The following is a 20,409-nucleotide window of genomic DNA, read 5'->3' as shown; positions in this document are numbered from 1 at the left end:
AACACAGAAGGCAGTTCAGCAAGAGTACTTGCCTAGCAAAGCCTTGAGTTCCATGCCCAGCACAAAGGTTAAAACAGAAGTGAAAACTTGTACACAAGGATGCACCATGTTTAAAAGCAAAAATCTGAAATGAGCCGGCACCTGTGAGTAGGACCATGGCATGTGGTAGACTAGCCTTGTTCAAATACTAAACAGCAGGGTAAAAGATGCTGGGAGCTAAGATGAACTTAAGAACGTACTACAGAAAGAAAGAAAGCCTCCAAGATAACACTAGAAAGGCTAGAAAATACGAAAAACTAGCCCAGTATGTCTGCACACACTTTTAATGCCAGCACACAGGAGACAGAGGTAGGTGGATCTCTTGAGTTCAAGGTCAGAATGGTCTAAATAAGAAATTCCAAGCCAGATACTGTTTCCAAAAAAAAATATGCAAAACTGAATAATGCCAGGCAGTGGTGGCCCAAAGCTTTAATCCTAGCACTGGTGAGGCAGAGGCAGGCAGATCTCTGTGAGTCTGAGGCCAGCCTGGTCTACAGAGCAAGTTCCAGAACGGTCAGGACTGCACAAAGAAACCCTGTCTCAAAAAACAAACAAAAAACTGAATGATACAGCTCAGAACAGCAAGCAAAGGTTTGGGGGGGGGGGCTGCCAAGGTAAGAAGGGGTCTGTGGGGCTGGTGATGGTAGATATGACCAATGGCTAGACACTCACTATCTGCTCTAGTTAAGTATCAGACATCTTTTTATCAATTACAGTGGTTATTCAGTGTTTGGGATTGGTTTGGGTTGGGGGGGGCAAGTTTCAAGACAGGGTTTCTCTGTGTTGCCTCTGGAGTGCTGTGATTAAAGGCATGAGCCACCACCACCCAGCTTCTTCAATTGTACTTTTTAAAGTCAGGTAAAGCCAGTTACACAGCAGTGTTTCTCCACCACCAAGCAAAACCTGAAACCCAACCGAAACAGTGACCAAGAATTATAAAACTGAAAACTGTAAGAGAAAGAACTACTTCCTCACGGCTAGCTTTACACCACAGCATTAAGTTTAAAATAACAGTTTATTTACTCCCCAAACTCACTAAACATGTCTGTCCTTATGACTAGTGGGAAGTGCAACGACACAGTCCACTGTCACAGAGAACACCTGCTTAGCAAGTTTTCTAAAGTGGTCACCTAACCCTTTCCTGAAAGGGTTATCTCAGCAACCTAGCCTGTCTGTAATGTTTTTGCCAGAACAAGGGCAATTTATGCTCCAAATTAGGGGGATTCACAAGTTCTTAACCCTTCATTTTGTGCCTGAAACAAGGCACTTGTCACTGATACTAGAGCCTCCCAGTCAATTCATTACCAGCACTATTTGGACTGCAAAGTTCCCAGAGCACCAAACTAGAGCGTCTTAATCCACTAAGCATATTAGGCCTCATAAATGGGGTTTCACCACAAGGTTACCTTGTTCTTCACAATAGGAATTAACCAAATGGGATCATGACAGTTTCTGCACAATCTGTGTACCACAAAATATATCTTTGGAGTTTCCAATGGCTCATGTCCTGGTAAGTATCAAAATTCCTAATACATAAACCAGAATAGCCGGGGCTCTGGGTTTGTCCCCTTGGACTAAGCCTCAAACTACTCAAACTACTAAGCCTTTCTGGTCACTGTTGCAGTAGGAGATGCCTAGGCAGTGGTTATTCAGACAAGAGAGTCTTTCTTAGACTCAGAGGGCCAGTCCAGTCGCTAGAGAATAACACTGCACCAGACAGGCACCCTCCACCCCACCCGAGACTCGGAGTATGGATGACACTCGAGCGCAGTCCCGTGCCAGGACCGACCCCGGGCGACCTCAGCGCTCGCTCACCTGGGCCGCCGCCAGGACAGCAAGTCTTGAACCGACACCACGCAAAGGCGCGCCCTGGCCCTGTCACCGGCCTCATTCCCAACCTTGGCTCCGTCTCCCATTCCTTGTCCCCAGACCTTACCCAGTGTCCCATCCCCCAGATCCGTCGGGTCCCCTTTGGTCCTACCTCCCTGCCCGGTTCGTCCAGCGTCCGACCCTCTTTGGTCTCACCTCCCCGCATGTCAGTCCCCTTTCTGACCCCTCTGGTGTCATACCTGGTCCAATACGTTCCCCGTCTCTCTCCCTCTGATGCCAGCCTACAGCTATCGCATTCCCCTTTGGTCCCATCCCCCGTCCCAGTCCGACCCCAGTCGGTCTCCCGCTGGTCCCATCCCCCGGTTCCCGCATCCGCCCGACATCTCCCGGTCGCGTCCGACACCAGTCCATGCTCCGTCGGTTCCCCTCTAGTACCATCCCAGAGCCCTATTCGTTCCCCGTTCGTCCCCCTGTAATCCCATCCCCCGGACCCGGACCCAGCCGCGCCCGCCCACCTAGGCCATAGGCCTTCGCACAGATCCACTGCAGGTTGGCTGCGATCTTGGCCCGCGCCGCGTCGTAGCGGTCCAGCGGCACCAGGTCGGCGCCCTCCGGCGGCGCCTCCATCCTCCTCCAGCCTTCGGCGGCGGAGCGGCCGCCCGCGTCCATCTGCAGACAAAGGCCGCGACGGCCCGGCCGCAACAAAGACGCCGCCGCCCTCCCGCGCCGCCCGCTCGGGCGCACGGCCCTTGCTTCACGGCCGCCGCCGCCACCCGGGCTGTTGCTGCATGCTGCGGGCGCCGAGCCGAGCCCGAGAAGGCGCCGAGCGGGCCGGGGAGGCGGCGGCGGGCAAGCGCCGGCCAAGGCAGGCGCGGGGCAGGCGCGATGCGGGGACGGGCCGGGGTCGGCGGCGACGGCGGCGCGTGCGCGGCCCCGGAGAAGCGGCAGCTGAGGCGGCGGCCAACGGGTAGAAGCTAACGCGCCGCCGCCGCCGCGTCACGCAGGCGCACTTAGGGCCTCCCGCAGCCCCACCTTTCTCCGCAGGCGCAGTAGGCACCGCCCTGTAGCCCCGCTCGCCCCGCCCCTCTTCCGCAAGCTCAGTACCTGTCCCCTTCTTCAGGCGCTCCAGACACACCCTCGGCCCCGCCCCCACCCCGCCTCCTCCGCAGTGGGTACGCCCCTCTAACCTAGCCCAGTCCCCGTCCTCAGTCGTCGTGGACACGCCCTCGGCCCCGCCTCTACTTCATTCTCAAGCGCAGTAACCACGCCCGTCCACCCAGCCTCGCCCCCTTCTTCTGCCACAGTAGACACGCCCCTGACCCGCCCCCAGCCCGGGTCCTGCGCAGGCGCAGTATACTCTCCTGGGGACTCCTCTTTTCCTGCGATTTGGGGGAGTATCATCCGGCGCCGCGGGTTGATAGAGCTTCACTCCTGCGTCTCTACCTCTGACAATTCGGCTCTCTGAGAACTGAGCACCCTTAAGGTCTTCACCGGGGCAGGCAGAGTGCGCGCGGCTCGGGAAGAGCACCTGACATCAGATCCAGAACAACCCCAGCTGCGCTCGGAGTCCGGAGCAATCGCGAACCCCTCACCCCAGATGGGCACTGGCATGATCTCTCGCTCAGGTTGGGCGCCTAGAGGGAATGAGTACTTAAGACCAACGCCATGTGTGGCCTGCATTTTAGTGCTTGAAAGGAGCAAGAGTATTTTTGTGAAACCTGGGTGCGCAATGCGCAATGCGGAAGATGTCACTGGAGAGCTGACAGTGTATGTACCAGCCCCTGGGGAGCAGCAGGAACCCAGCGCCTCGGGTGTGGGTGGCCGTACTGGCCCCCCATCTGTAAGCTTCAGAGTGCTTAACCTCTATCACTGTCAGAGCCTCCCTACCCACAAAAAAAGGCAGTGGGTAGAGCGGATGCTGTACCTCAGATGCGGAGGAGAGAGTGCATGCAATCAGAAAGGGGTGGATGAGGCTGGGCATGGTATCCGGTGCTTGTTATCCCAGCTCTGGGGAGGTGGAGGCAGGAGGATCTGGATGAAATTCAAGGCCGGCTTCATACTGGAGAAGAGACCCTGTCTCAAAAAACAAAATAAAAAATGGATAGAGGCCCGGTGTGGCACACACCTTGAATCCCAGCACTCGGGAGGCCGAGGCAAGTGGATCTCTGTGACTTCAGGGCCATCCGTTTCTAATCGAGTTCCAAGTCAGCCAAAACTACATAGTAGGACCCTGTCTCAAAAGTAAAATAATTGTTAGGACTGGGTAGCCAGGGAGAAACAAGTGGGGGGGACAATTGGGCAGAAAGGGGCAAGAAGTAAGCTTGGTGTGGGTCTGCCCAGGAAGCACCAGACTGGATTGCTATAGTAGGCTGATGTAAACCCCAGTGTGTAAGAAACAGCAAAGTCACAGAACCCAGAGCCCCAGGTGCAAAAGAGTGTAGGACCAAAAGGGTTGGAACAGCAGAACTTGGCCTCGCTGGGGTGTGGGGTCATGCCAGGCAGGTAGCAGGGCAAAGCTGACAAATGGGAAAGAAGTGGAAAGGGGTCAGGGATAGTGATCTGGTGTGCTGGCCCTGTATTCTGCAGCTCTGAGGAGCCCATTGCTAGTCTAGATGGTCTCTTGGTGGGTTCTCTAGATGTCTGAAATACAGACATGTCCTCTGGATCGAGAGCCCACCTTACCTCCTCCTTTCCCACCTGGGTGCCTTTTCATTCTTGCCTTTCTGTCTGGTCTAGAGCCTTCAGCGCCCTGTGGCGTAGCAGAGAAAAGCAGGTTCCTTGTCTTATGCTGATCTGGAAGAAGCAGTTTGCACTGTGAGTGTGGGGTTTTGGTAGGTGTTCCTTATCGAGCTCAGGAAATCCATCTATTCCAAGTCATCGCAGTGTTTTTCCTTACAAAACTGGGTTTTGTTTTTTTGTTGTTGTTGTTTGGTTGGTTGGTTGGTTGGTTGGTTGGTTGGTTGGTTGGTTTTTCGAGACAGGGTTTCTCTGTGTTGTGTTGGTGCCTGTCCTGGATCTCGCTCTCACTCTGTAGACCAGGCTGGCCTCAAACTCACAGATATCCGCCTGCCTCTGCCTCCTGAGTGCTGGGATTAAAGGTGTTCAGTTCAGAAACTGGGTTTTTTGTCTAGGGCTTTGTTTTGCACCTGCTGGTCACATAAAGGTTTTTGTTCTGTCCGTGGTGTATAACGTTGACTGGTTTTCAGATACTGATCCACCTCTGTATTCTGGAAGAGATTCCACTTGGCATGGAGCATAATCCTTTTTATATGTACCTACCTTTGTTTACTGCTATCTCCTGAGTGTTCATGGCAGAGTCTAGTCTTCAGTTTGCTTGTGATGTCTGTGGCAGTTTTAGTAGCAGATTGCTGCTGGCCAAATAAAGTAAGTTGGAAGTGTTCCTTTTATGTTCTTGTTTCACTTTGGTTTAATTATTTGAGGCAAGACCTTACTGGCCATGCTGGTCTGAAACTCATTCTGTATGCCAGGCTTCTACTCATGGTAATCTTGCTCAGCCTCCCAAAGTGTTAAGATTGTGGATGTGAGCCACTACACCTGGCCCCTCTTATAGTTTTGGGAAGAGTTGGTATGAACTCTCTCAGTATCTCATAGACCTACTTGGTCTTGTCTTAATGGGTGGCTTGTGGTGAGGAGGGTCATGTTAGTGCATGTACCACAGCGCACTTGTGGCAGTCAAAGGATGGCTCTCAGAATCAGCTCTCTTCTTCCACAGTGGATTCCAGGGACCAAACTCAGGTTAGCAGGTGTAGCAAGCCTGCCAGCCAATAGATGGCTTTTCATGACAAACTTTCTTCCTTGCTATAGGTCTACTCAGATTACCTGTTTCTTCAGTCAGGTTCCATGCTTTGTATCTTTCTAGGAATTTGTCCATTTTATCTAAGTCCATTTGGGCCTAAGCATTGTGTTCAACCAAGATGGGAGAGGCAGGGGAGGAGAGGGAAGTTCGTTCAGGAATCTGGAGAGTGACTTTCAGTTTTGGTGGTGTCTTACTATCCCTGGCAGTCACTTTTGTGAAACAAAAGACTGGAGGGGACAGACATCCTCACAATGCTATGACCAAATACTAACAAGTAGCAACTTAGGGGCTCACAGTTTGAAGGTGGAATCCAACATGGCAGGGAAGACATGGCAGGAGGGGCGGGAGATGTCTGAAATGAATGCTGGGGCTCAGGTGTGTCCTCATTTTTATTCAGTCTGGATCACCACCCCATAGGATGGTGCCACACACATTCAGGGCAGGTCATGTCACCTCAGTTAAACCTCTCTGGAAATGCCCTCCTTGGCGTGTTGAGTTTGTTTCCTAGATTCTAAATCCCCTCAAGTTGACAACCCAAATCAACCCTTGTTAAGAATGTTGAGGTAAAGGTGAACAGAAGAGTAGGGAAGACAGGTTGCTGTTACTATAAAGGAGAACAGAGGCCCCAGGAAGCACAGGATGCAGTTGCTATAACAGAGAGACCAGGCCCCGGGAGTCATACCATACAGTGCCATAAGGGAAAGCGGGCATGGGTTGCTGTCATACAATGCTGTCCTCTGAGCAGAACAGCTGCCGGGTTGTAGTGGACATTTCTGTCTCGCCAGCAACTCCCAAATACCCAGCATCTGCTTCCCAAATAATTGACTCAGAGGCTTAATATTGCTTATAAATGCTCAGCTGATAGCTCAGGCTTGTTACTAACTAGCTCTTACACTTAAATTAACCCATAATTCTTATCTATGTTTAGCCACATGGCTTGGTACCTTTTCTTAGTATGACATTCTCATCTTGCTTCCTCTGTGTCTGGCTGGCAACTGCCCTCTCTGCCCTTCCTCTTCCTAGAATTCTTAGTTTGGTCACCCCACCTATACTTCCTGTCTGGCTACTGGCCAATCAGTGTTTTATTAAACCAATTCAAGTGACAAATCTTTACAGTATACAAAAGGATTATTCCACAGCACCTAATTGCTTGTGGCCTAAAGTAGATAGACTGGAGAAGGTTAACTGAAGGTAGGAGACCTCCATCTCTGCAGCTAATAGGAAGCCATCTGTGGAGCGTAAAGACTTTCTGGTACAAAGTCAGGTGTGGTGTCTCATGCCTTTAATCCCAGAACTCTGTGAGTTAGGGGCAAGCGTGATCTACATAGCAGATTCCAGGACATCCAGGACTACAAAAAGAAAAAAGAAAAAGAAAAAATATTTTCTGCTGCAGCTGCTTTGGGGTCCCACACTTTTTTTGGGGGGGTTGGGGGTTGAGACAGGATTTTACTGTGTAGACTGGCTGTCCTGGAACTCGCTCTGCAGACCAGGCTGGCCTTGAACTCACAGAGATCCACCTGCCTCTGCCTCCCGAGTGTTGGGATTAAAGGCGTGTGCTACCACCACCTGGCTGGGTCCCACACTTTTATGAGTAGCACTTCACCCATGTTCTGTAGATAAGCCCAATAAATTCACTGGTTCCCCACATGTCTTTGAGGCCTTATCTTTATGAGGAAAGGGTTGGTTTTTGTCTCCCCAGGGAAAGAATTCTCACAATAGGTACAGTTTCAGGAGGGGAGCTAGAACTGAGGGGCTACAGAAGGTACAGTAGACCAAGTCTGTTTTAAGAGTGGCAAGATCACATCATTGGGATGCTCACTGGCACACTGCAGTAGTAGGAAGGTCTAGTTCTGGGTAGGTCGGCAGAGTGCTGGCATCATGCATTTGGGCCGAAGCCTAGCAGGAAGGGCCTTCCTTCTTCCTCCTTTAGCAGCAGGAGAGAAAGCAGGAGGTGTGGGGGCAGAAGACTGACTGGAGTGGGCACCAGCTAGTTCTGTACTGGTGGCAGAGCAGAAGTATTATGGGTTAGACAAGAAAAGGCCTGGGACAGTTGCCTGGGCTGCAGACATAACATGATGCCTGCTGCATTCCCTGCTCCCTTGGGAGACATCCTGCAAGTGGACAGGAGGCTAGAACGTGGGCGAAGGCTTTGGCAGAGCCACTGAGTTTGACCAGGATAGAACTATCAAAGGATATGCTGGAGTCATTGGTGACACTAGGTCATATGGCTGACAAGCAGATGGAGGATCCAGCAACACAAAGTGCCCTAGGCTCAAGGGACAGCCTGAGGTCCCTTGAGCTCCAGCAGCAGACTGTACAAAGGAAGAATGGACTTGAGCCTAGAAGAACAGTAGCCACGCTGGACTGCTTAGAGCTGTGTATTTAAGATGACTTCTGAGAGATTAGCTGGCGAGATTAGCCCTTGTCTAGGCGTTGGGCTTGTTTTCATTTTGAGGGACCTTCCTTCAAAGCCATTTGCCCAGGCTTCTGCACAGTGCTCATGTCCAACATGGGAAGGAGAGGCTTTGGCCCCACCTGAAGGCAGGTCTGTCCCAGCACCTCGAACAACTCACCCCAGGAGATAAGAGGGGTAGCTTATCAGAGAAGCTAGCAGGCTCTGAGGAGGCAGGAGGAACAGCTTCTCTTTCTGGCCACCCTTGAATCCTCAGTCAGGATACAATGAATGTGCCTGTCAAACAGTTGGCAGTAGCTCGCCTCCCTTCCCCCCAACACACACACCAGCTTGCAACCAGAGCAGGAGGAAACAACCTTGTCCTGCATCCTCCAGTGTCTCCCAGAGGAGGGCAGCAGTGAGGTGGTATTGTGTTTCCCGAAATACTGTGCACGCTAATAAACTTATCTGGGGTCAGAGAACAGAACAGCCACAATATTAAACATAGAGGATAGGCAGTGGTAGCACACGCCTTTAATCCTAGCATTCCAGAGGCAGAGATCTACCTGGATCTCTGTGTGTTCAAGGACACAGCCAAGCATGGTGACTCACGCCTTTAATCCCAGAAAGCGAGACTTTAATCCCAGGGAGTGATGGCAGAAAGCAGAAAGGTATATAAGGCGTGAAGACCAGAAACTAGAAGTATGGTGATATTTTATTTGTATTAAAATGTAATTTGTATGTTAATAAATAAAGTTGCCCGGGGTCAGAGCTATTAGCAAGTCATAGGAAAGCAGGGCAGTGGTGGCGTACGCTTGTAATCCCAGCACTTGGTAGGCAGAGCTGGGTAAGTCTCTGTGTGTTCAGGGATACAGCCATTATTAGATACACATGCCTTTAATCTCAATACCAATCATGGAAAACCTGGAGGTCTATACAGACAGGCTGTGACGAGGCGGTCATGTGGTTGGGTTTACAACCAATGAGAAGGCAGAACAGGAACTCTATATAAAGACTTTAACACAGAAAGTAGCTCTGGTTCGGAGAGGTAGGACCCCTGCAGGAGGAAGGGTAAGGTTTTAGCTCTTAGCCCTGACCTCTTGGCTTTCTTCTTTGCATTGGTTCTGTGTTTCTTATTTAATAAGAAGGTTGGTTACATCTACATAGAAGCTTTTAGCTGGTTAAACTTTTAGACTTTTGAGCAGCAGTTCAGCTGAGATTCATTCTGGATGAGGACTCAGAGGCTTCCAGTCTGAGGAAACAGGATCAGCTGAGGAATTGGCAAGGTGAGGTGGCTGTGGCTTATTCTGCTTCTCTGATCTTCCAGCATTTAACCCAATACCTGGCCCTGGGTTTGTTTTTATTAATAAGACTATTTAAGATTCCTGCTACACAACAGTCTGCCTGGCCAGCCAGGGCCCCACTTCCCTGACCTGTCTTCTCACAAATTCTGGTTCAAGCTGGTCCTCCACCCCCACCCAGGCACACAACAGGTATGAGCCAGTATGCCATAAGTCACCACGGCTGGACACAGGCTCATCACAGATGCCCAGGAGAAAGTGGTGCAGCGTGGCTCTGAGGCCCACTTCCTGTCTGTGGCAATGGTGAGGATGGCCCATGTCCCTAAAGGGAATAAAGCCACAGAAGGCTTGATGTGCATGACCTGCTCAAACATGGTATTTACTCCTCTCTTCCTGGCCCTTGCATTGGAATTCATACTCTTTGTGTGCAGACAGCAGAGAAATCTGAAGCATCCTGGCCCCCAGCATATATAATGGGAAGACCCCTGACCATACCACCCTGGTCAACAGGAAGCTCTGAAAGAGTGTTAAGACAGCACCACAGGAAGCTGGGAAGAGGCCATCTGGAGGGTCTTTCACCTGAGGGCACTGAGCAGGGAGACCTTTGTAACAGTTTACCTGTGACCTAGGACAGCTGTCCGTCCCCGTCCCAGGAGCTAGGAGTCTAGGGTGTTCTCAGGAGTCCTCCCCAGTTGGAAGTCCACCCAGTTGGAAGCACAGTAGGAGCTCCTGCTAGTAAGAGGCTGTGTGGCCCATTAAGAGTAGGCTGCCCTCCCCTTCCTGGGCTCATTCCTGATAAATCTGGGTAGAGCTGAGAGGTGAATTGGGAGGGAGGCTGCTCCAGACCCCAGTGCAGACCCCTCAGGTCTTCAACCAAAACATTATTCCTTCATGACACTTCTATGTGCAAAACTAGATAGAAGCTGAATGTGGTGGTACAAACCTGTGATCTCAGCACTAAGATCTCAGCACTTAGACCGAGGCAGGAGGATGGCAAGTTCAAGGCTAGCTTCTGCTATACAGGAAGAAAAAAAAAGATCAAGCAGACACCAGCTTGGACATAGAACTCAGAAATGCACCCTGTCACCCGTTCTGAGGACTATTTACTATTCACAAGTACTTACTGGATAGAATTTGAACATCACTGAATTTATACGGCCATTTATTTCCTGGGTTAAACTGGCAAGCTGGGTTCAATGAGAGACCTTGTCTCAAAAACTAAGGCGGAAGGGCTAGAGAGATGACTCAGTGGTTAAGAGCTACACTGGCTTAGTTTTAGGTCAACTTGACCCAAGCTAGAGTTATCTGAGAGAAGGGAACCTCAGTTGAGAAAATACCTCCATTTTCTCCTGTAAGGCATTTTCTCAATTAGTGGGGGAGGGCCCAGCCCATGTGGGTGGTGCCATCCCTGGGCTGGTGGTCCTGGGTTCTGTAAGAAAGCAGACTGAGCAAGCCAGGGGAGGCAAGCCAATAAGCAGCACCCCTCCACGGCCTCTGCATCAGCTCCTGCCTCCAGGTTCCTGCCCTGCTTGAGTTCCTGTCTTGACTTCCTTCAGTGATGAACAGTGATGTGGAAGTGTGACCCAAATAAACCCTTTCTTCCCCAAGTTGCTTTTGGTCAAGTCACAGCAACAGTAACCCTAACTAAGACAAGAGCAATGGCTTAAGTGACCTGGATTCAATTCCTAGCACCCACATCGTGGCTCACAACCACCTGTAGTGAGTTCTGGTGCCCTCTTCTGGCCTGCAGGGACACATGCAGGCAGAACACTGTATACATAATAAATAAATCTTCTTTAAAAATTTAAATAAATAAATAAATAAGAAAAAGAAAAGCAGAGCTAGGGATATGACTCAGTGTAGCACCCTTGCCTAGCATGTGTAAGGCCCTGAATTCCATCTCTATCATGGCAACGGAAGAAAAAAAGAAATTTAAAACAGTGAACTTTTTAATTTGCTAAGTGTGGTGACACACACCTGTAATCCCAGGACTACTGCACAGACTGAGGCTGGAGGATTGAGAGTTTAAGGCCAGCCTGTGCCATATAGCATGACCCTGTCTCAAAACAGGGAAGGGGCATTCTCTCAGAAGAGGTCTGGGTTTTACCAGATTACCTAAAGGGTACATAGCACAGAAAGGACTAGGTGTGGTCACCTGTGTCCAGTAGAAATGTGGAAGGGACATCAAACAAAAATGGACACCCACACACCAGCAGCATTATTCCCTGCAGTCAAGCGACAGTACAGTCAGGTGTCCATCAGTGGATGAAGGATAAACACAAAGGGATCAGCTTAGTGAAAATCACTGAACTCCCACAGGGAATGAAGCACTGGCCTGTGTGGATGAAGCTCCCCAGTCTGGTGCTAAGTGAAAGAGCCAGAGCGGAAAGTGTACTTTGAGTCAGCAGATCCAGAGCAGCCGAAGTGCTGCAGCCTGGTGTGATGGAGCTGGAATGCGGTGATTTTGTGTATGAGGATGTACACATACCACTGTGTACATGTGGAGGTTAGAAGACAACTAATTGCAGGAGTCATTTCCTCCTTCCACCCTGTGAGGTCTGGGGGTTGAACTCAGGTCATCAGGCTTAGTGCAAGCACCTGTACCCACTGAGCCATCTTGCTGGCCCTATTTCAAAGTTCTTTTTAGAAAACATACATGGGCTGGAGAGATGGCTCAGTGGTTAAGAGCACTGTGGTGCATGTTCATCCTCATACACAAAATCAAAAAACATGCTTGAGATTAATATTGTGTCACACACCTCACTCTTTTGAAGTGTGTGATGTGGTTTTTTAGCACGGTTTGCACATCTGTCTTACTCACCGCATTCCAGCTCCATCACACCAGACTGCAGCACTTCGGCTGCTCTGGATCTGCTGACTCAAAGTACACTTTCCGCTCTGGCTCTTTCACTTAGCACCAGACTGGGAAGCTTCATCCGCACAGGCCAGTGCTTCATTCCCTATGGGAGTTCAGTGATTTTCACTAAGCCGATCCCTTTGTGTTTATTCATTGTCAGGGAAGAGATGGAGTTGGTCTTGCTTATAGCCATGCTGTCCTTGACCCAGCATGAGGGAACAACTAAGGTGAACCCCAGAATGTCATTTCTCAGCAGGAAAGGGCCTAGTGCACACACACACAAAACCCATCAATTGTTTACTCAACACAGGCCACTTTTGTATGTACTTCCAAAAAAAGAAAAAGAGGAACTGGATCTTAAATATCCTTAGAAGTTAAGGGAATAAATTCCTCAACACAAACATTTTAAAAATTCAAAGTTTTGGTTTTGGTTTTTCAAGATAGGGTTTCTCTGTGTTGTTTTGGTGCCTGTCCTAGCTCTCACTCTGTAGGCCAGGCTGGCCTCGAACTCACAGAGATCCGCCTGGCTCTGCCTCCCGAGTGCCGGGATTAAAGGCGTGCGCCACCGCCGCCCAGCTTGTTTTTGTTTTTTTTGCTCTTTGAGACTGGACCTCACCATGTATCCCATATTAGCTTTGACCTCCTGTAAGCCACAGTGCCAAGATGACAGACATAAACACAAAGCAGCAAACAAGCTTCCAGAGGTGACATTCAGCTGGTGGTTCAAGGTGATGGACCTTCCACCTCAGACCACGGCTCAGTTTATCACCTCTCAGAGACGGCCCCTGCACTGGTAAACTCAGAGCTATGACTGGCCACATTTTGGTAGTACACCAAGGTTGCCCTGATTCCCCAGCTCCTGCTGAGTTTCCTATAGCTATGCAGAGCTTGAAAAAAAAAAAAATCCCAAGTGCTAAAACTGGTAGCTTCAACAGTTAAGTTAAGGGAGATGTGCCAAATAGTTTGGTGGTCACTGAAGTGTGGCTGTGGTTATGTCGGAGAGATGATAGGCAAACATGGCATCATTGGCTATAACGTCTGAAGACCAATATTGAACATCTGGATTTATTGGGGTTCGTATTTGAATGTTCTTGACCATATTTGATGAAACTGCTATCCAAATAAAAGAAGAGCTACAAGTAAAAACAAAACCCTAAAAATCAGCACCATCCCCCAGAGCTTCACTTGACGTGTGGAGTCTCGTCGGGGTGATTAGGGAATGCTTTATTGAGGCGCTAAAGGGACTCTACAGTGGAACGTGTATGGAAGGGGCCAGAGCAGCTCTACCCTGGCCTCTCAGCACAGAGCACCAGCAGAGCCCATTGAGCACAGGCACAAGGCTGCCTCTCTGCTCCCCCAAAGAGAAAATGCTGTTTAAACTCAGTGAACTGATTAAATTCGCTATCCTTCTCAGAGACTCAACAGTTGGATTGCCTGTTAGTTGGGTAGGGCTAAGCACTGAATAGTCATAAACCACAGTAGCAGCTAAAATTTCTGAGCCACCCAGGAGTCCCAAACTTGAGTCCCAGCTTGTGCCCAGCCTAACCTTCCTTAGGATAACCATATGTTCCTAAATGCTGCAGGATGTATCCCACAAGCTCCAGGGGATGCCCATTTGTCCTCTGCTTAGATGTCTGCTATACACTTACTGACTAAAGCTCCTGGTATGGCCATTAGGCCTCTGGAGACAAGCAAGCCTGCCCAGGCTTTTGTGCAGTTGGGGTTATAGTTCCTGAGCTCCTGCGATAGCACGGCCCTATCCCAGCTCTGCACCCACTGTGAAGCCCCTGTGTTGTGGAATATTATTTTAAGATGTGTTACATTTGTTTATGCTGTGGAACATTTGTTTTAATGATGCAAAGAGGTGTTGTATTCTTTTATGTTGCATTTGTTTCACTCTGTGAAGCTGTGTTACTTTGCCTGTCTAAAACACCTGATTGGTCTAATAAAGAGCTGAACGGCCAACAGCAAGGCAGGAGAAGGGATAGGCAGGGCCGGCAGGCAGAGAGAATAAACAGGAGAAAAAGGAGGAGTGAGGAGCAAGAGAACAAGGAGAGGAGGATGTTAGGGACCAGCCTCCCAGCCACCCAACCACCCAGCCACCCAGCCACCCAGCCACCCAGCCACCCAGCCACCCAGCCACCCAGCCACCCAGCCAGCCACAGGATAAGAGTGGGTGGTCTTTGGTTATTTGGTACATTATGGACATTTGTTATCATTTAGGGGAATATAGGAATATAAGATTAAAAAAAAAAATCTCAGATATTTTGCATTGGCATGGATTTTGGTATATTGGTACAAATTTAAAGTTATTTTGTATGGTGATATTTTAATTGTACTGAAATGTGATTTTATTTGTATGTTAATAAATAAAGTTGCCTGGGGGTCAGAACTAATAGCAAGCCATAGCAGAAACTGGGCAGTGGTGGTGCACGCCTTTAATCCCAGCTCTTGGGAGGCAGAGCGAGGTGGATCTCTGTGTGTTCAAGGATAAAGCCAGCATGGAAACACACGCCTTTAATCTCAATACCAACCATAGAAGACCTGGAGGTCTGTACAGACAGGCAGTGACGAGGAGGTCATGTGGTTGGGTTTACAACCAATGAGAAGGCAGAATAGAAAGTCTATAAAAAAGACAAACAGACAGGAAGTAGGTCTCTTGCGGAAGAGGACAACAGCAGCAGTGAAGGGTGAGGTTTTTAGCTCTGACCTCTTGGGCTTTCATCTCTGCATTGGCTCTGTTTCTTATTTAACAAGACCGTTCATCTACAATTTTTGTTACACTGTATATATGTTTCTACTTTCGTGTAAAGGATTTTTGTATACTGATAAAAATTTAAGGTTATTTTTGTTACAACATATTGTATGTACGTTTCTATTTTTGTTTGAGGTATTGTGCCTATGCAGTTCATTTGGAAATGTAGGGTGAAGTTCTAGTTTTTGAAAGCTATTATTATAAACTATATAGGATAATCAGGAAACATAGGTTAGTGGTTGGTCATTTATAACAATCAAAATTGTATATTTTTTAAAGATTTATTTATTATGTATTTTATGTATATGAGAGCTCTTTCTTCATGCACACCAGAAGGAATCTGATCCCATTACAGATGGTTGTGAGCCATCTTATGGTTGCTGGGAATTGGACTCAGGACCTCTGGAAGAGCAGCCAGTGCTCTGAGCCATCTCTCCAGCCCACAGAGATATATTTTAGATAGATAGATGGTCTTCAAACCTTTCAAAGACCTACAGAATATGGCGTTTAAAATGTTTTGTTAACTTAGCATTTTTCATGACAATGAGACACATCTGCTCCTGGCAGCACCAATTTACTTTAGAGATGATGGGCATTGAAGAAACTCCTTATGGAGTTTTCTTTCAATGTGGCAAGGCTAGCCATTTGGGCAAGAAGCTGCTCTTGCCTGGACTGCTTGACAGTATGTTGTATAAACTGGACATGCAGGACCCACAGGAAAGTGACCACTGAACTTTGCCAAAACAAGGCAGGATGGGCCTTCGGGGTTCCCACTTCATGGAAGAAACTGCCAGACATTCTGCAGGCCACAGTGGAAAGTGACTGACAAACTTTGCCATTATAGGTGGGACAGTCTTTCAAATTTCCTGCTTTATTGAAAAGTGTGCCAAATACTACAGGCCAGTAGGCTGAAGATGGATGCCCCAACATTGCAGAGAAACTTCAGGTGACTGTCCAGGCAGTCAGATGTCTCTGTCATTTCTAGAGGTTTTGAAAGTTGTTTGCAATGCACCTTTTGTTTACTTAAATAATATTATATCTTTCTGGGGTCTTTGATGAAGTTGAAGACTAGATAGTTATAACTGCAGTTTTCCTTAGAGATGATAGAAAGTAAATTAGGTATAAAATTTTGGATTTACTAAGATAGTATAGATTATGGAGTATTTTCTTTAAATGTACCAGACACAAATGATTTGGAATTCAGTGCATTGTGAATGTAATCTTTACTTGATAATTGTTCTTATTATATACAGTCTTACTATGCTAAAGTTAAAACCTTTCTTTAGACAAAAGGAACTGTTGTAGAATATTATTTTAAGGTGTGTTACTTTTGTTTATGTTGCTTTTGTTTAACTCTGTGAAGCTGTGTTACTGTGCCTGTCTAAAACACCTGATGGTCTAATAAAGAGCTGAATGGCCAATAGCAAGATAGGAGAAAGGATCGGTGGAGGTGGCAGGCAGAGAGGATAAATAGAAAGAGAAATCTAGGGAAAGGAAAAAGTAGCCAGAAAAGGAGGAGGACTCCAGGGGCCAGCCACCCAGCCAAACAGCCAGCCATGGAGTAAGAGTGAAAGTAAGATTACAGAAATAAGAGAACTGGAAAAGCCCAGAGGCAAAAGGGAGATGGAATAATTGAAATTAAGAAAAGTTGGCTAGGTGCTGTGCAGTAGTGGTGCATGCCTTTAATTCCAGAACTTGGGAGGCAGAGACAGGCAGATCTCTGTGAGTTCAAGGCCATCCTGGTCTTACAAATCAAGTTCCAGGACAGCTAGGACTGTTACATACAGAAACCCTGTCTTGAAAAAAATCAAAGAAAAAAAGAAAAGAAAAGTTGGCTAGAAACAAGCCATGCTAAGGCCGAACATTTATAAGAAGTAATAAGCCTCGGTGTGTGATTTATTTGGAAGCTGGGTGGCAGGCCCCCAAAGAGCCAACAATACCCCTGGTGTGCCTGCCCTCCTGGAACATATATCTGTCCCCCACACCACCCCCACCCAGCAGGCGCTGCGCTACCAGCAACTGTACAATGGACTGAGTGGTGTGGATGTTGTCTCTTGTTAGTCAGGTGTCTGTGGACCACACAGCCCAAACCAAGGATGTAGCTGTGTTTTCACCCATGCCGGCCCAGGATTCTAGCTATGTGGTGAATGAGAACACTGGTCTAGACAGTGGCAAGTAGAAAGACGCCTTGTTTCCTCAAGTCTAAGCCTAGGGTCTCCCAAGCCCACAGTCAAGTGCCTCTGGCCACACCACTCCATACATCTCAAGCCCAGCTCCTTCTGGGACAAAAGTACTGCTTACCTGTTGTCATCTTTGGACCTTCTGAATTCTGAAGACACGGTAAATGCTGAAGAACGTGCTTGAGGCTTGACTTGGTGTGGCCCTCCGGCAGCTGTGTCTCTGCACACTGGAGATGTGTCCACATTTCTTTGGGACCCACATTAAAATGGGTGTGAAAAGGCAGGGCGATGGTGGCACATGACTTTAATACCAGCACTCTGGGGGCAGAGGCAGGTGGATCTCTGTGAGTTTGAGGCCAGCCTGGTCTACAAAGCTAGTTCCAGGTCAGTTCAGGCTACACAGAGAAACTCGTCTCAAAAACAAAAACAAAAACAAACAAACAAGCAAAACACAATAAAATAAAATAGGTGTGAAGGAAGATGGAACTCAGTCCAGCAGAGACCCAGGTCTGAGCAGGTACCCGCCAGCAGTTTCCAAACTCCTATCCAGGTAAAGGAAGAAACTGAGGCATAGCCTCAAGGTAGGGAGGACAAAGTCTTCACACACAGCCCCTTAGTTCCAAAAGACTTCCACAAGCTGGACAGAACCAAATGTCAAGGCCATGCCTGCAGCCTGGCAGTGGTGGTGCATGCCTTTAATCCAAGCACTCAGGAGACAGACACAGGCAGATCTCTGAGTTCGAGGCCAGCCTGGTCTACAGAGTGAGTTCCAGGACAGCCATAGATACACAGAGAAACCCTGTCTCAAAAAAACAAAAACAAAAACAAAAAGACCATGCCTGGAAAGAGGTTCTAAGCATCCAGGGAGACAGCTTCTGTGACCAGGTGGTCTCACCTTGTCTGGGAACAGTAAAGTCCATGGGGGTAGAGCTGCTCTCTAGGAAAAAAACTAGGTGATATCTGTCTCTGTGTGACCAATGGTGGGGGTGGGGAGACCTTATACATGGCATCACACTTCTTTTTTTTTTTTTGGTTTTTTTTTTTTTGAGACAGGGTTTCTCTGTGTAGCTTTGCGCCTTTCCTGGAACTCACTTGGTAGCTCAGGCTGGCCTCGAACTCACAGAGATCCGCCTGGCTCTGCCTCCCAAGTGCTGGGATTAAAGGCGTGCGCCACCACCGCCCGGCGGCATCACACTTCTTAACTGGAAAACCTACCCTCAAGGGACACAGTAGCAAATAGTTTCATCGTGCAGGGCCAGGGCACCAGGATATACAAGAACAAAGTTGTGCCCCCAAAGCCAGGACAGAACAGGGCAAGCCACAGCCCTGGGTGTGTTAGGACACCTGGAAGAGCTGGCTGCTGTCCTCCAGGAGCTGGCTGGCCAGAAGAAAAAATGTAACAAAAAGAACTGAATGCAAGGAGCTGAATGGCCTGCACGAGCCATACACCATCACCACCACCATGGCCTCCCTGGCCTGTGCCTTATAATCTAACCAGAGACCAGCCACTAGGGGCAGAGATGTGAAGGGCCCCAGCAAGTCAGTATGACAGTCAACTCCAGGATTCAGGGCCTCTCAGCTGGTAGGGACCTTAGGAATCCAAACGAACCCTCCTTTAGGATGGGACCAGAAGGCTAGAAGCAAGTGGGGCCAGTGTGAAGCCTAACACCCATAGGGTGTATGGGAGCCTCTTCCTTTCTCCAGGGATCTGTGAGACTCTAATGGTTCCTATGAAGCAGAAAGGATGTGTGAGGGGATAGTTCTGTGCCTGTTCCATCTAGGCTTCTGAGCCTGAGTCACAACTCTCCTGAGGTCCTTTTCCTCAGTCCTCAGCATGGCTGCCAGTCACACAGCCTCCTGTGGGCACCTCTCTAGAGGGTAGGTATTCTATCCAGGTATCTCCCAATGGACAGCACAGCATCACTCATCTTGGTCTCTCTGCTAACTATCCTAGGCTTGGAACCGGACAGGCTGATCTGAACTGACACCATTCTTGTCCCCAGAGAGTACCACCAGACTGCAGAGTGCTGGGTCCCCCAGCTTGGCCAGAAAGAAGCTGGAAAGAGGGACAGGCAATTAGGGGCTTCTTCCAGGGCACTCACCTGTGCAAGGAAGGTTGTCTCCGGAAGTAGCCTAAGCTAGGCCTCTGCTTCTCCTTGCCAAGCATCACTAAAAGACATGTATGTATCCTTACATTCTTCCATCCCTCGGGCCCAGGAGGTTTGGGGTTGGAAGCTGACTTCACTATAACTGTGCAGTTCAGTGCATTAAACACATCCACACTGCAGCCATCACCATCATGCTTCTCTATAACTTCCGTTTCCTAAACTAAAACTGTTCCTAGGAAACACACTACTCCACTTCCTGTCCTGACTTTGTGAGCTCTGGAAACCTGTACCTGGCTCCTGTCACTCAGCGTGATTCCTCCAGATCAATCCCCATTGTAGGAGGGGTTTTCTCTCCTGTTATAGCTGAGTAGTGGCCCACGTGATGGATGGACCCACATGCTGCTGACCACAGACACTGGGTCATCCCACCTCTGGTCTATGTGGCGGCTTCTGCTGTGCACACAGGTGCAGGACCTGCTGGCGAGCTGCTTTCACTTCTTTCGGGAATCTTGGGATGGCTGGATCATGCACCAGTCTATATTTGGTATTTTGATAGATAGCTGCTGGTGGGGCTATGCTTGGAAAACACGCAGCAGCCACGGGTGGAGATGAACCACTCTCTAGGGTAATCCTATGCTTCGCAGCTCAAGCCTTCTGGTAGTGAAGAGAGTACCCTCACCTACCTTCAAGGTCCCTTCCCTGTCTATGACCTACATATGCTATTGTCCTTCAGGCCCCTCTTTGGCAAAGAACTCTATCCCCATGACCTTCCTGTCCATCTCCCTCCCTATTCCCTTCTTCTGCAACCCCCACCCCATCCAATCCTCCACTCAAGATCTTCACCTTATACAACCTGCAATGGTTCTCCACCTCCCACTCCCTGCCTCCATCTCCCTGCACAGCTCTGCAGCTGGTGGGCCCCTCCCAGCTGGGCTCCCATGGCACCCTGCTGACAGGAACATACAGGTACTGCAGGCCTTATACAACAAAGCAGGGGACAAGACCCCAAAAGACCAGTCTCAACGTCACCATGTTGGGATCAGAGGGTATGTATGGAGGACACGGCATCCCACGGAAAGGTGGCAAGGGTCTAGCAAGGAAGGAAAGCCAACAGATGACAAAGAAATGGT

At 48.9% G+C, this 20,409-nt stretch overlaps 1 protein-coding gene across 2 annotated transcripts in view; it reads right to left on the bottom strand.

The window, feature by feature from the left end:
- Camsap1 (calmodulin regulated spectrin associated protein 1) overlaps positions 1–2,735 on the bottom strand; it is a 71,145-nt gene extending 68,410 nt beyond the window's left edge. The window contains exon 1 of one of the 2 annotated variants that reach the window (XM_052723144.1): positions 2,385–2,735. In XM_052723144.1, coding sequence (XP_052579104.1) covers positions 2,385–2,538 — 154 coding nt within the window. In that variant the 5' untranslated portion in view covers positions 2,539–2,735. The remainder of the gene's footprint in view (positions 1–2,384) is intronic. The other variant, XM_052723143.1, reaches the window with a different exon arrangement.
- Positions 2,736–20,409: the final 17,674 nt, after the last annotated feature.

Source organism: Peromyscus californicus, unplaced genomic scaffold, assembly GCF_007827085.1.
Source record: "Peromyscus californicus insignis strain IS unplaced genomic scaffold, ASM782708v3 Scaffold_7__1_contigs__length_154581171, whole genome shotgun sequence".
In the NCBI taxonomy this organism is placed as follows: Eukaryota; Metazoa; Chordata; class Mammalia; order Rodentia; family Cricetidae; genus Peromyscus; species Peromyscus californicus.
This window is presented reverse-complemented; position numbering and strand designations above follow the sequence as displayed.